This window comes from Podospora pseudopauciseta, chromosome 1, assembly GCF_035222475.1.
Source record: "Podospora pseudopauciseta strain CBS 411.78 chromosome 1, whole genome shotgun sequence".
Lineage (NCBI taxonomy): Eukaryota > Fungi > Ascomycota > Sordariomycetes > Sordariales > Podosporaceae > Podospora > Podospora pseudopauciseta.
Window position 1 is genome coordinate 2,635,943 of NC_085892.1, and position 15,154 is coordinate 2,651,096.

Below are 15,154 nucleotides of genomic sequence, written 5' to 3' on the forward strand. Positions count from 1 at the left end.
CATGCCGCTCCTCTCCAACCACAGAAGCAGACCAATCTGGCCTCATCCTGGAGATTCAATATATTTGTCTTTTGGCAACCCAAAAGTTCATCAGGGGACACGTCTTTGACCAACGCAGGCAGCGCCGTCGCCGTGAGAGAGCACTGGTGATGAAGAGACTGAGAGAAAGGGGGAAGGCAAGATCAGAAGCCAGAGAAAGAGAAAGCACAAGGAGCAGCCACGAGAACAAAGTCAGGAAGATGTCTCCTGTGAGGCGGGTTGCATCTCCACGTGCTGTCTCGCCTATTAGCCCTTGTGTTGTCAGAACAGCAAAGGCAATGGTCTACAGTTCCACCGATAGCGATACCAAAAGGGAAAGTCCCAGCGGTAACACCTCCCAAACCTTCACCTCGCCGAAAATCCCAACCCCCACGAGCAAACTCACCTCTCGCAGACCAACCAGTCCCTTTTCCTACACGTGGATGTCCTCCCAACTGAATCCCAACCCCACCACCACCCATCTCCTCACCCCCAACGCCGCCGCCGAAGATGACCTCGACACAACCATGTCCGACCCCCCTTCCTCCCCAACATCATCCTCCACCTCAGCCGACACAGACTACCGCACAATCCTCACCTCCCACCGTCTCCCTTTCGGTTCCTCCAACAACAAGCAAAAACTCCCCTCCCAACCCATCGACAACAAAACCCAACTAAACAAAAACATATCCAAAATCGGCTCCATCATCTGGCACCGCTCCCTTTCCCACCCCTTAGAAAAGAAAAGAGAAACCCTCCAAGAAATGGCCTACCTCCTCGACCTAGGCGCCGCAGTCCTCACGTCCGACCAGCCAGCAAACCCCCCCACACATAGCCTCGCAGTCCAAATCACCGACGCGGGGATCCTGCTCTGTGAAATCCTCAAAGACTGGGACGCGGTGGAGAGGATAGAGGAGTTGGAGGGTGTTTGGTGGGATGCTTTGAGTAGGGACAGTAGTAGTGCTATTGAGGAGTGCAGCTGTAGTACGTGATCACACAAGGTGTGCGAGGGGTGGCGGTTTGAGGGGGGAATTGCTCTGAGGTTTTCTTCATATGTTTGGGTATGGATGGCTGGGTATTTAGATTGGGAATTTGTGAGATTTTCGCTATCATGCGCGCATTGTATCGTTGGCCTGGGGTTGTACCTAAAATGAACTTTTGTGCATTCTCAACCATTTCTCCTTCTCCAACAAACCAATATTGAAACCGCCAAAGGATGGAATATGATGTGTTGCGAATATTGAATGGTCCGTGCCCACCCCTGATTTGGAAGGTTTGAAAAGATGTAAGTAACCCTCAGGTAAGTCAATGAACAAGTAAATCACTTCCACCCAACATCAACACGTCAGCCAGGTCATAACCAACAAATTCATACCAAACTAATGATATATAACGGCAGTTAGGAATACCAATGTCCCGAGCAAAGGAAACGACCAAATACTCCCACTCTGTCTCCTACCCTTGAAAGAGAAAACCATAAACTAAACACAACGCCCAATCCCAACAAAATAAGGAATCGTAACATCATCTCCCCAAACCAGCCTTCTTCTCAAAAAATGGATAAATATATACACCACCACCACAACCACCACCACCACAACGCCCCCCAAAAACGATTGTAAACCACCCATTTTCTTCCACTCCCCTCCTCTCCTCCTCACCTCTTCTTACTCTCATCAATATCCTCCCCAATCTCCTCCGGTCTCCTCGGATCCACATACGCCGACAACCTTTGATCTCCCCACCTAGCCCCAATGCTGACCCAAACATGCTTCGCCGGAATCTGCACATTCTTCGTCTCCCTCATCCCCGTCCACCTCAACCTCCTCTCCCGCGTCATATCGCTGTTCCCAATCCCCCCGTTCCGGTTCCACTCCCGCACAGTATCCCTGATAAACTCAATCTTCTGCCTAAACATGTTTGCCGCCGGAATCCCTTGCATCTCTGGGCTAATCTCCGGCCGTCTCCTCGACGAGCTGCTAGTGCTCCTGGTTCCAGCCCTCGGCGCCGGCTGCTTGGGCACCGTCGAAAAGTTCAAGAGAGTCTGCACAGGATACGACAACACCGACCGGTCATCGAGCGCTGACTCGGCCAGAGATCCCGTCTCATACAACCTCTTTGCAGCATCCTGCGGCAAATGCCAGAAATGACACCACGTCCCTGTTGAATCTAGGACAATCTTGGTGTGGTCGGGAAAATTAAACTGCATGTGCCCATCGCAGAACATCCAGCACCCCACATCGCCAAAACGCTGATAGAACGTAACAACATCATTCGGCGCTGCGTCCAGGTCTGTGATGGTAGGAGGGCGGATGTTAGCCTCCTCCGGGTTCTCCATCTCACGACCATAAGCAATCATGTAATTGGCAAACTTTTTCCACAAGACCACCCTCTCCCGCTTCCGATGGTCGTACATGTCTTTACCGGCTGAGAGTCTCCCCACTGACCCATCCGAGTTGACTGTTACGGCAAAGTTTTGAGGAGGGACTCGAACACGCGAGATACCATCCTCCCCGTTGTTTTCGTAAAAGTAAATGCCCTCATTCATGGGGACAATCTGGTGTCTGTCCCTATAGGTCGGGTCCTCCTTCCGCTGGCAATGCCGTTCAGCACCGTGAACCAGCAAGCAAGCGGGAGGCAAAACACCGCTTCGGGAACCCTCGTTTGCAGGAATGCTCCGGAGGATGCATCCAACACTGCCATCGTTCAGGATGTAGCCCAAGCCAAACTTGTTTGTGTAATCAACCCACTTGACCACAATCTGTGGGGGAGCTGGCGTTTGCTCCTTGGTGGAGACGATAGCCATGGTACGGGCATTGAGCGCCCTTTCCAGTTCCGCCTGTAACTTCTGGAGACGGTCCAAGACAACATCAGGTTGAGTGCCCGGGACGTGTTCCTGACACTCCGTCGGGCCAAAGAGCGAAAGCATCTCTTCCTGAGGTTTGGCTGGCTTGGATACCGATGGTCGCGTCTGCGGAGCAGCCTCTTCGGCAGGCAAGGCTGCCGTGGTCCTGCTTCTCGTTGGTTGACTGCGCAAGGTGCGACTGGTTCTTTTCGGTGCCTCTTCAGCGGTCTCGGCAGTTGACGATACTGGTGCAGACAACTCTCGCCTAGGTCTCGCCCGCAAGCTGCTGGTTGTTGTTCTCGATACGGGCTCGGGGACTGTTTGAGACCGAACAAGAGGGACAGGGGCAGGGGCGGCCGTGGTAGCCGGTCTATGCTGAGCTCTCTGCTGGGCAGCAAAACTCTGTGGTGGTGCTCGCAAAAGGCCTGAAGGCACTCTTTGACTCTGAGACTGGGTGCTCTGGCTAAGGCCACTAAGATCGTCAGATACAGAAAGTTGAGACAGTTTTTCTGTCGCTTGCTGAGTGGCCCGGTCTTGTTGCGCGGCGAGGCGTTGCAGTTTCTGCTCATTCCGGACCTCGTCAAACGGACGGTAAACAATACCCTCAGCCAGAGGAATGACAGGAGTCAGCCCGTAGTGTTCCTCTTCTGCCATCTCCCGCCAGATATTCTTGAACACCAGTTGTGACTGTTGCCAAGGCCCAACACCACACTCCTGGCACATCTCCTGCACGGTCCGAAGGTTGATGGCTTGCGCCTTGGAGCTGGAAAGAGGCTCATAAAATGCAGCGCTTTGTGGAGGAATCTCTCTCAGTTTCGGTGTGATTTCGGAGGAGCTGGGCATGTAGCCAGAGGTGAAGAATGGGTGACCAACGATGGTATCTGGATCTGGTCTTTGGGAGGCTTCTTGCAGCATTGTTGCAACAAGGTCCTTGGCTTCCTGGCTGATGAATGGGCGCCCGGCAGATGGCGCAGGCCATTCGTAATCTCTATCTTTGGCACGTCGGTAAATCTCGTCGGTTGTCGAGGACTGGAAAGGCGGCTTCGAAGTAAGCATAGCAAAGACAATGATACCCAAGCTCCAGATATCAACCATGTGATCATGACCCTTCTTGCCCTTCTCCAAGATTTCGGGTGCGATGTAGTTGGGTGTTCCGCACAGCGTTGTCCGGCGCATAATCTGCATATCCTTGCCTGTCAGAAGCAGAGCAGCCAGACCAAAGTCTCCAATCTTGGCATTCATGTGTTTGTCGAGGAAGATGTTGCCCATTTTCAGGTCACGGTGGATGATACCCTTGGCGTGCATGTACTTGATGGCGCCAGCAATCTGCACAGAGTAAAAGCGCACCTCGGGTTCCGTCAACCCCTTGCGCCTCTTGACCATGTCCATAAGCGAGCCATTGGGGCAGAGTTCCAGGACCAGGTAAGTGCATCGCTCGAAAGTGAAGGCGCGGTGGAACTGGACAATATTCTGGTGTCGCATTTTGGAGTGAATTTGCAGCTCGGTTTGGAACTAGAGAGGTCGGTTAATTCTTCTGCCAGATGTCAACAGAAGTATCACAGGAGATCACACCTTTTGCTCCATCTTCGTTGGCATCTGGCTTTTGACAATCTTGAGCGCAAACTTTTTGGAGGATCCAGCTGGTGCCCCCTCGTAGCAGATGGCAAACCCGCCCTTGCCCAAGGCCTTGCCAACCTCGTACACCATGCCTTCCCTCCGGTCCGAGCTGGGTGGTTCGACGACATTGTTGGGTGGTGGTGGCGGGTGTTCCTTGTCCTTTGCGGCTTTCAGAACCTGTGCTGCGGCCTTAGTCTTCAGCTCAGTCCGAGGGAGCCGCTGGGCGTTGGCATCCCTTGGGGAGAGGGCCTCCATGTCGACGCCCTTTGCAACCATCGCCGACTGTGTCCTTTGCTTTGTTGCAAGCCGAGAACTTTTTGTTCTCAGCGATGTTGTGGTGTTCGAGGACGAGATCGGTGAAAAGGGGACCGAAACTAACGTCACGCGTCAAACGGCTGGTCCACTATTCTGTTGACACGTCAGTAATGTCCAAAATGCATGCAGTGCTGTCAACAAGACAGCTTTGGGCGTTGCAAACGTGCACGCGACATGAATTTTCGTTTGGGATGGGTGGGGGGCAGGGAGGGCCGTTGTAAACAAGCAAAAACTCACCGTTGGACTGTGTTGACTGTTTGGCGCTCGGTGGCCGTCATGAAAAGTAACGGGCTATTACGATTAGTAGACACACCGGAAACCGAGTCGACAATTACACCAAACTGTGTAAGTGGCAACAAAAGCCGGCAATCAACAGATGATGGTGGGTGATGCCGGAAGTGTGTGGATGTCGCTTGTTCAAGAATTCAATGTGGATGAAAGGCCAGTGAGCTCCATATTTGCTCCTCCCCGGTGTCGCCAGGGCAACGGCCTTCAAACGGCGGTAACACTAAGTTGTCGGATGTGCATGGGCCACATCTTATCTGATAAGAACATTCACCTCGCCTGCTTCCTGCGTTTGATCAATTCTGATTGGCCATTCACCGTCAGAAAGCTCCCCGCCCATTGCCAATGACTCCATCTCATCAACTGAAACTGATTGCTATACCGGTTATTTGCTCTCTCGAGTGTTGGTTTACTATGCAATAATCGGTCTATCTTTGTTGAGGGATCCTTGTCTCTTGTATTCATGTATATACGGCTAGCTACACGATATTGCTCCGCCATTACACCCTTCCCTCGACTATCTCGCCCAAGATCCTTGACTCAGCAACATTCCTCCTCCCCCATCTCGCGAGATTCCCAAATTTCTTGGCCAACTGGAGGCCAGCCAAGATTCGCCATGGTTTCCCTGCCCCTATTCAAAATCGCTGCTCTCTTTGTACGGCATATCTCCAAATATGGCGCGGTTCGTCCCCCTTGACCCGACTCTTCTCCGCGGCAGACCACTGATGTTGGTTTCCGCTGCAGAATCACATCAAGCACCAAGCCCATGAACATCCACGCTTTCGCGCCTTCGCTGCCAGATACGGCCAGGTCATCCACCAAATAAACATGCGACTGTCGGTTGCTACGATGCGCAATACCGAAGCTGCTCAGAAAGCAAAGGAGAAAGCCGAAGCGCCCACAGTCAAGACAGAAGAGCAAGTCAAGCGGGAGGAAGAGCTCAAGGCCAAATATGGGACCACCCCACGCGACTCTCACCCTGTTAAGGAGCCACCAAAAAGCATCTGGAGGCGACAATTTAGGGCTCTTCCTGAAGCCAAGGCTGTGGATTTGTTTGCGGATGTTATTGGCGATGCGTTCATCTTGGCCATTGCCACCGGGTTGGTCACTTATGAGTACTGGAGAACCTCTCAGAAACCAGACAAGAACAAGGAGATGATCCAAGAGTTGGAGAAACAAGTTGAGGAGTTGAAGCAGAGGGGAGAGGAGCTTGAGGAAGCAGAGAAGCAGCAGCGAGAGAGGGTGCGGCTGATTGAGGAGGCTCTCAGGGCATTCAAAGACCCAAAGACAAAGCAGCCCCTTTTGGCTACCCCTGCGGCATAATTCATTCAAATCGAGCCTCGCTGCGGGAATGTTCACAGAACGGGCAAGCACCACTTAACGTGGCTGCCTGAGCATATGTGCAATGATGTAAGTATTAGACAGCGCTGTGGGTCATTGTAGGTCCAGTGACCCGATGTGGCTTTGAGTTTTATGTTCTGGGGAAAGAGCAATGATAGACATGGCAGGCGGGAACTCATCTCTGGGATAGAAGGAAGCGATACCCTCTTACTTTTCACGAGCCAAAATCTCAACACATTTCCAATTGTTTTAAGTTGCTTTCTACCCCTCGGTGACAGCAAACATGAGGAGCCATCACCTTGTTGAAACACCAACCAGCCTCGTTTGCTCAACCCTGAGAACCCGACAACCATGGACAACAGTCGCGACAATGCTTCTGCAGTCAGACAGTAGAAAATGGCGTGGTATGAGCCTTTGGCCACATCGCTTTCTCCGCCAACATTCTAACCAGTTATAGAATCTACCCTCCAGTCCCATGACATCTCTCTAGTCGTTGAGCAAGAGCATGCGGAAGTCTTTCAGGTCTACAAGTTTATCTTGATCTCACCAGATGATGTCGAAACAGGGGAGCCTACAGCAATGGCTCGAATTACCCAGCTCGGGCGAGATCTCGGCGATGCCAAAGCAGGTGTCATTTTCCTGCTTGACCAGGAGAATGAAAAGGAGCACGGAGATGCTATAAAAGCGTTCATGTCACTTCAGATCAAGTTTGCCTCCCTCTTTTGCACTTTCTGTTTATTTTTCCACTGACATGATTCCCAGATTGATGGATGTCCACCCAAGTGTCCCCATTCTCCCTTTGACTAGTTTTGACGCGTTACCATCAACCCTCAAAACTTTCCAGCGTGGATATTCGGAGGGCCTTGATGACGGAATTCAGCAGCAAGTGGATATTGATGTTTCTAGGGATTTGTTAGGCTGTTGTTCGGCAGGAGAAAGGCAGCTCTCTAGGCAGGCGGTCGATACGATGTCTCAGAATGGAGAATTCTTCAGCTTTCGAGAGCTGTTGGTTGATGGCCAATTGGCGGAACGCGAGGGTCAAGACAGAATGCACGATGTGTTGGGACCAGAGGATGGGAAGAGATTTGTGAGGTTCTGGTTGAGGTAGGTAGGTATGCCATCCTCTCTCTGAGTAGGGAACCCCCAGAAGGTAGGTCGATCAGTGGTAAAATCTCGCCTAGGAAGGACAAGCTGGGAGAAATCAGTCTTCACAACCAGTACACCACATCAGGTTATCGTTAGGCGCCAAACCAGCACAACTTCACTTTACCAAGATCCGTGTTTTGCTTTGCCGTTCAATTCAACAGTATCTGTATGCTTGAAAAGTTAATCATCACCTCTGTACTGACATAGAGTTAATGAACACAGGTATCTGGGTATTCTAATTCCCCTCATAGGGCACGACACTACCCCATTCATCTCCCCATCTCTCTCCGATTCACATTCGACAGTGAGTATGCCTAACCTTGAATAAGGCAGGTCGCCGAGCTGGTTTCATATGCTCATGATCAATATTACAAAGCCATTTATCTTTGCCGATTGCATCTCGGCACCAAGAAAATGCTGACTGTATGAGAGAGGTCGCTTCCTATTTGCCCCGCCCCAGGTGAAGCAGACAGGCGGCGCTGTTGCATACAGCCTCGTCCCTTTATCACACTCGTAGTTGAGGGGGCCAAATAAATAACTATGGCGTTACATGTTTGAATCCTCACAAGACTTCGCGCTCTCAGTTTGGCCTTTGTATATCGAGCAACAAAGCCATCCCTACGATATTCAGCATCACCCACCAACATGAAACGGTCAAGACGACATCAGCTTGCTCTGGGCGGATGCTCTTAACGAGTATACCAAGGAAACAGCACGGCCACTTGGTCCTGAGCGTCTTGCTGCCCTCAGCAACATCTTTAGCCCTGAAGAGCTGGGCAAAGTTATCGAGGATTCGGGAGCCGAGTTTCGACGTTTTCGTCCAGACAAGCCTCGACTGTGGTGAGCACTCAAGACTTTCGTTGCGCCAGTCTCAACACTTGCAAGAATAGCTGTTACCCCCGCCTCAGTAGCTGACTACGGTGTTGCAACGAGCGCCGTTCTCGGCGCAGCCGTATATCTCATCAAAGTTTGCGAAGGCGTTTCCAGCGCTTATGACTGGGTCGAGCAGGTATTCCGGGAACTGCACGACTTCACGGAGAGGCTAGACCAATATGTCAATGCCACCATCGATGGTGCGCTGCGGCGAAAGATCGTCGCAATTCTCGCTACTATTCTGAAGGTCATCGGGCGGTCCGAATACCTAATCTCCAAGCGACACTTTCATGCCTATCTCCGTGTCACCTTCCTGGGTAAAGATGAGGCTACCAAGAAACTGATCGACGACTTGAATCGCATTCTTGGCAGTGAACAGAGATACGTCCTCGGCGTGACATATGCAACAGCTCAAAGGACTGAGGAGATAGCCAAGACGGTCAGCAACACAGCAAACCAGACTTTGGAGCTTGTCATGAACAGCGCAGACAAGGCATCCAAGGACAAGGATGAAGCGTGCCTGAGGCAAATTTTTTGCGATACGTCTGCCTGGGATGACGTCCAGGAGACCTTCGACACCAATGAATGGAACCTCCTCAAAAATACCGGCGAATGGCTTCAGAAAGAACCTCTATTCCAGTCATAGATGAGCCGCAACGCCTCGATTTTGTGGATTTTCGGTGGCCCAGGAGCTGGCAAGAGCTTCCTCTCTACGAGCATCGTCAAGCAGCTATTTGAGCAAGCCGAGTTTGCCGTCAGCAACGGCGTGCCTGCCGAATCTGTAGCCTACTTCTTTGTCAAGGAGAACAACGAAACCTTGAGAGACGCCAACGTGATTCTCAAAACGCTTGCCTGGCAGATTGCAGCACAGGACCAGAACTTCAGGCAGCACACCATCAACATTTGCAAGCAACGAAGCCTGACGGCCGTGGCCGAACAGACTTGGAATCATATGTTTCTGAACTACTACAACCAGCCTGGGGGGAAGGACACACAAGCCGTCACAATCTTAGTCGACGGTCTAGATGAAGCCACACCGGAGACTCAGAGGACCATTCTCGGTCTGATGAAGGATCGGGTCGTATCTCGAAACATGAACAGCCACCGTGCCACCAGACTTGCCATCATCGGGAGGGGTTCTCTGAAAAGTGATGTGGAATTCGAACGGCTGGAGAAAGCATACTTCATCGAGGTGTCGCACACCAAAAATCAGAGTGACATCGACAGCTACATTCGCAAGCGACTCCCAGAAATTAAGGTCCTTCTCCAGCTGGCCTCGAAAAAGCCCGATGGGGTCAAGAAAGCAAAGAAAGAAGGCAATAAAATCTTGAAGACGGTATCAGAAGGAGCGGAAGGGGTCTTCTTATGGGCCCGGCTTTTGTTGGATAGTTTTATCGAAAAAGAACTGCCACAGATCAAGGCGACTTTGGAACACCCGCCTTCCAGCCTGGACGGCATGATCTTTTCGGTTTTCGATCGGATCGACAAGGACAAAGTAATCGACGAGAGCGTTATGCGGAAGATGCTTCTGTTCATGACGTACTCGAGAAGGCCTCTGCTGTTTGAGGAGCTGAACCTCATTACAAGTTTGCCTGCTCTGGAAACACATGCGCAGCACACTGTCCTCAGTTTTCGACTTGAAGTTCCCTGACGATCGCGATCCTCTCCTTCCGACAGAATCGAACGAAGACCTGGGAGATGCCAATGACCAAGCGGGCGGCCATTTCATTGCTTACGAAGATGAGGTCACTCTAGAGTTCAATTCCGACGACGACGACGAGGATGATGATGAGGATACAGCCTCGGATGGCGATTCAGACGACGAGGACGGCGATATACACAGCATTGTTTTCGCGCGCCAAGGCAAAGTCCATTCCCAACTCTGGACCGCATGATGAGAGCGATCCCAGTACTGAGCTAAAGGCTCAATCTGAAGCTCTTAGCGAAATGCTAGAGTGGCTGAACATTGGCCAGTTGAAGTCCCGCGTCACCTTCTGCCACACACACATCCGAGACTATCTAGTACGAGAGGGATCCTCCAAGACACGAGACTTCCGCGCGTTATCGATTATACCCGAAATCGAAAACACCCATGTCAACATTGTCATTACCTGTCTTGACATACTTCGTCTGGCGCTGGCGTTGCCAACCGAGTCTGCTTTCCTATGTGACTACCCCTTATGCCACCTTCCGTACCACTTGGAGGAGATTGATAAGGACGCAATTGCTCCCAGAGAAGCGGCCAAGATAGTTGAGGGGCTCTACTGGCTGTTTGGGACCGAGAAAGGATGTCTCAGTCTGCTGCAGTCGGTGTTGCAATATGATGAATTTCACGGGTTGCATCGGACATTCTGGAATATGTGGATTGCCACCGACAAGTACTTCAAAATCGTCCAGGGCTGGCTGGGGCAGGCGGAATGTCTTAAAGATCTCATGACGGAAAACTACGAGGACGACGAGGACGATGCTGTGGTGTGGATGCTCTCGGCCGCTGCCTCGCTCCCTGTTCTCCTGCAGCCCATGATGAAGGCTGCGTCCAAGAAGTGGTTCGACAGGCCAGATTTCAGTGCAGAAACCTACGCCGATAAGGGGAACTGGGTGACCTGGCTGCTTCACGGGTGGCTTAACTGGGTAAGAGCATCACTATTGTCTTTGCAAGTTTAAAGACTACTAACGTTTGCTCCAGGCTGAAGATGGGAAACCACCCACGGAAGAGCAAGAATTCGAATTAGGAGGAGTTGGTTGGGTTTTTGAGCTTCTCATACCGGAGCGATTGGAACACGTCCCAGAGTGGGCTCAACGGGCCAAAGTATATGCACTGGCATACCTGTCTAAGCTGGATGCTCCTAGAAGGGTCGCATTATGACTCAGCTATTGATCACTACGAAACCATCGAGCTCTGCGATGATGCATGGCCCGCATTCGAAGGTCTCGCCCGGTGTCTTGGAAGCCAAGGCAAGTACCAGGAGGCCATTGAGTGGCAAGAAAAGGCCATCAACGCCATTCCAGAAGACTCAACTTGGATCAGCGCCTATCTCTGGTCTCGGATTGGTGGATGGGCCGATCTTATTGGAGATGAAGACAAGGCGTACACGGCGGCCAAGATAGGCTTCCAGACGGAGCCGTATGCCATCCTGGCCACCACGACGTACCTGACGAAACTCGACCAGCGAGAAGAGTACGCAGAGCTGATGTGGGTTCTCCAGAGCTTGCATGATCTTGAGGACCACCAACGTGAGGGGACAAGCTTGCTTGTTCGCCTGCTCGTTCATGGCGAATACATTATCTCGCAGATGGGCACCGTCTGTGCACGGAATGGTCGCCCTCAGTTTGCTCTGGACGCCCTTGACAAAGCGCTGGAAATTGTCGACGCTGATGATGCACGTGACTACATCAAAGTCTGGCTTCCCTACCAAATAGCCACCTTCAAATATCACGAATATGGTCTATAGGAGGAGGGTGCCAAGCTTTGGGGGGTTTTCTTGGAACGACTGTCGGCGAAGGGGGAGAACTTTCAAAGTTACTTCTCCAATTGGAAGAAATGGGCGAGAAACAGGCTCTCGCAGCATTATTTTGACACGGCAGTTCAGTCGTGGAAGCTAACCAAAGTCTGCGGCCGCTCAGCGTGGACAAGCTTAGGGAGCTGGCTGTCGAGGGTTCCACCGGACTGGAGGAGGGGTATGATGGCTTTGACTTGTTCCGCACCGACTATCCGGCTATGATCTGGGGGAGGTGGTCGAGATTCTACAAGGGCGTGGAGGAATCGGTGTGGAGGAAGTGTTTCCGCGCTGCTGTTCTGGAGGGGCTGAGCAGTGTTGATGATGATGATCCCACGAACGATACCAGCGGTTTGCAGCACTTGGCCAAGATATTGCTGCATGCGGGCGACAAGCACAGTGCTTCTGCTATTCTGGCCATTCTCTTCAATGGTGTCAAGGCTAAGTCAGAGCAGAGCGCGGTAGAAGGAGGGAGCGAAGATGACGGCGATAATAACAAGGACCATGCGGGAGGAAGCGGCCAACCTTTGAGTCTGGCTGATCCGCCGGCAGAGACTCGTAGCCAGGAGACGCCACCTGAAGCCTCTCCCACCAAGGCAAACGAGTTGCCTCTCAATATCGACGAGGATGCCGGGATTTTTACCTGTGACCATTGTCAGAGGGAAACTGGCGAGGTTTCCGAGTTATATTATTGCGAGGTGTGTCCAGAGGTGACCAACTGGTGTGGGGAGTGTTTGGCACTTCTGAAGGACCCAGAGCAACGAAGGTCGATGATGTACTACAGATGCAGCCCGGAGCACGACTTTTACAGAGTGTGACCTGTTCCTGATGAGGCGAGATACATAGCTGCGTCGTCGTTTGAGGATGGGGTCACGGTGAAGAAGGAGTGGTTGGATCAGCTGCGGCGCGAATGGTGGGAGGTCACGAAGGAGTAGATGTGGCTTAGGGGTTTAAAGGGAACCTCCCAAAAGACATAAGTAGCCTCACTTCAGTCAATGATGGTTTTGGATTTAATGCAATAGATTTAGTCAAAAAAACACCAGGGTTGTGAAAGCCATAATCCCCCACCATTAACTCCGCCCCAGACAGTTGCCAAGTAGATAGGAGCTGGAGACGGCCTTCAACCTCACAACCATTCCGTGTGGCACAAGACGCGGGGTCGGCAAGCAAGCACGCAACTCAGCGGCAATGGCGGCGTTGACGAGACCGCTTGATCGGCCGAACCAAAGACTAGATGAACTCTTTCGAACAGTCAAGCAAGGCGAAAGATCCTTCGACCCAGTTGACGTGACCAGCCAGCTCCTTCTGCTTCCAAGCGCTTTTGACATGCTACTCTGATCTTATTCACGAAGGTTAGCAACCGACTGACTGCCCGGCAACATCATCACGTCATGAAAAAAATTGGCGTCACAAGCTCATGGCACCACATGGCGACTCAGTCTTTCACATACGAACGCGAAGTCGACTCATTCGTCACCTCGATGGGACGGTCTGGTCTAGTTTGGCATGTGAAGCTGAGCAAGGGGAACAGCGTGGAGTTTATAAACTTGACCATAAACAACTCTCCGGTGCTATCGAGAAAAAAAAATAGGATAAAAATAGGTACATATTGAAAGAAGCGTACCGACCGGATGTGATTGCTGCCGGTAAAGCACAATGTTGCGCTTGTTTATGCAAGACGATCGTTCATGGCTATTTGGCAGGTCTGATTGGTCGGGCGTCCATGTGGGTCTTGAAGAGAAATCCAATTGTTGCGGGGGACCAGCCGCCAGCTTTTCTGTCCGGGACCACTTTTGACGACCCAAACTCCGAGACTTTCCCAAAGGAAAAGACGACGCTAATTTTTCTTTCTCTCGATCTGCAAATGCACGAGAAGATGGCTGGCAGGCGGAAGATGGCCGGGCCGGGTGCAGGATATATTCGAAATACCACCGAACAACGAACCTTTTCCCGGTTGGCCGACTTTGAGCCCACCGCTGTTTGCGGGATGACGTTTCGCGTGGAATCCGCAAGGTTGTGTTGTAGTTGCTACGGAGAAATAAGAGGACGCCAGTGATGGCCAAGTCGATGGCGGGAGATATGGCGTGTAGGGTGAGAATGGGAGTGGTTCGCTGTTGCTGAGGATGGAGATTGCTAATGGCGAGATGCTTCACTCGTCACCCTTCAGTTCAAGGAATTGCTCGATGCCAAGTTAGACTACGGTCCATCGTCCGATTACAAGTCGCCCTATTCTGGGAAATTTCTCATCCGATGCCTCGATGAATTGAATTCGGTTCAAGCTCCGCCGTCTTCCTCGCCACGGAATACAACTTCATCGACATATGTATGCAGCAGCAGCGGAATGGACACGCGGGATAGATATAGCTCAAGCTGTGTAGCCGACAGAGAGGCAGCTGAACACGTTCAAACCCGCTCTGCGCCGCCCGACAACAGCCGGTTTGACGCTATCAAATATATATCTTGAATGCTGTTTATGTTCCCTACGATCGAGCAGTTCGCTTCTGGGGGCGGGGCCCGTGTCCGAACGCAAGCAAGCGGCGGGCAAAGCACAATTGTATTGTGCACGGGCCATCAACGGGCACCAGCGCTTATCCCTGCTCTACCCCTTTACCCCTGCCAGAACATTCATGGTCCAAGCTCGTCTGATGAAAGTCCTTTCAAACGGCTTGTGCTTCAGCAGGCCGCCATAGGGGTGGGACCCGGTCTCAGGACTTAAGATGATGGGGTTGCGACAGGAGATGCGACGGTCAAAACTCTGTGAGTACGTCCATTATCAAAAACAAGGCATTTCTTCTTTGCAGGCGGCTCAAAAAGGGGTGGGAGGCTTACCTACTTTGTACTGGGTAGGGTTGATTGGAGGATTGCTTCCAGGTGAGCATACCGCAGCATGTAATTGCTTGCAGAAGGATGCTATCGATATCTAGGTGGTATTTTTAAAAAGTGCAAGAAGTCTGGGCGACATGTTGCTCTGTCAGTGGATTGGCCACGGCTTTATTCTGGTTGCTCGCTCAAAGAGTCGTTCTTGATGAGGGCAAAGTCACTTGACGCTGGTGAAGCGCTGACGAGTTACAGAATCGATACATGTTCCCTGGAGAGGGCGGGACCGCATGCCCAGAGTGCATGGGACCCCTGCGTCTGATACACGACAAGGCGGGTTGCCATCTCATTGGCTGACCCCAGCTTGTAACCGCCCTCGGCATGCCCAATCACGCCAGAC

At 51.9% G+C, this 15,154-nt stretch overlaps 4 protein-coding genes across 4 annotated transcripts; 3 read left to right on the plus strand and 1 right to left on the minus strand.

Annotated features, from left to right (window-relative positions):
• Positions 1 to 1,323: 1,323 nt before the first annotated feature.
• CDC5 (Cell cycle serine/threonine-protein kinase cdc5/MSD2) lies at positions 1,324 to 5,205 on the minus strand. Its single transcript, XM_062907303.1, has 2 exons — positions 4,436 to 5,205; positions 1,324 to 4,375 (listed from the first exon to the last, which is right to left on the minus strand). Exons 1-2 carry the CDS (start codon positions 4,754 to 4,756, stop codon positions 1,676 to 1,678), a joined length of 3,021 nt encoding a protein of 1,006 aa, XP_062770239.1. The 5' UTR covers positions 4,757 to 5,205; the 3' UTR covers positions 1,324 to 1,675.
• Positions 5,206 to 5,358: 153 nt separating this feature from the next.
• On the plus strand, positions 5,359 to 6,403 carry QC763_107230 (uncharacterized protein; the record flags this gene model as incomplete). The annotated part of the gene is made up of 2 exons (XM_062907304.1): positions 5,359 to 5,762; positions 5,825 to 6,403. Exons 1-2 carry the CDS (start codon positions 5,544 to 5,546, stop codon positions 6,401 to 6,403), a joined length of 798 nt encoding a protein of 265 aa, XP_062770240.1. The 5' UTR covers positions 5,359 to 5,543.
• A 301-nt stretch (positions 6,404 to 6,704) lies between these two features.
• On the plus strand, positions 6,705 to 7,678 carry QC763_107240 (uncharacterized protein; the record flags this gene model as incomplete). Its single annotated transcript, XM_062907305.1, has 3 exons — positions 6,705 to 6,825; positions 6,879 to 7,128; positions 7,184 to 7,678. The coding sequence occupies 3 exons, from the start codon at positions 6,705 to 6,707 to the stop codon at positions 7,527 to 7,529; spliced, it is 717 nt and encodes a 238-aa protein (XP_062770241.1). The 3' UTR covers positions 7,530 to 7,678.
• A 6,129-nt stretch (positions 7,679 to 13,807) lies between these two features.
• On the plus strand, positions 13,808 to 14,295 carry QC763_0008770 (uncharacterized protein; the record flags this gene model as incomplete). Its single annotated transcript, XM_062905181.1, is given in 3 exon segments — positions 13,808 to 14,028; positions 14,105 to 14,260; positions 14,269 to 14,295. Coding segments are annotated over 3 exon segments (219 nt in total). The 5' UTR covers positions 13,808 to 13,992.
• Positions 14,296 to 15,154: the final 859 nt, after the last annotated feature.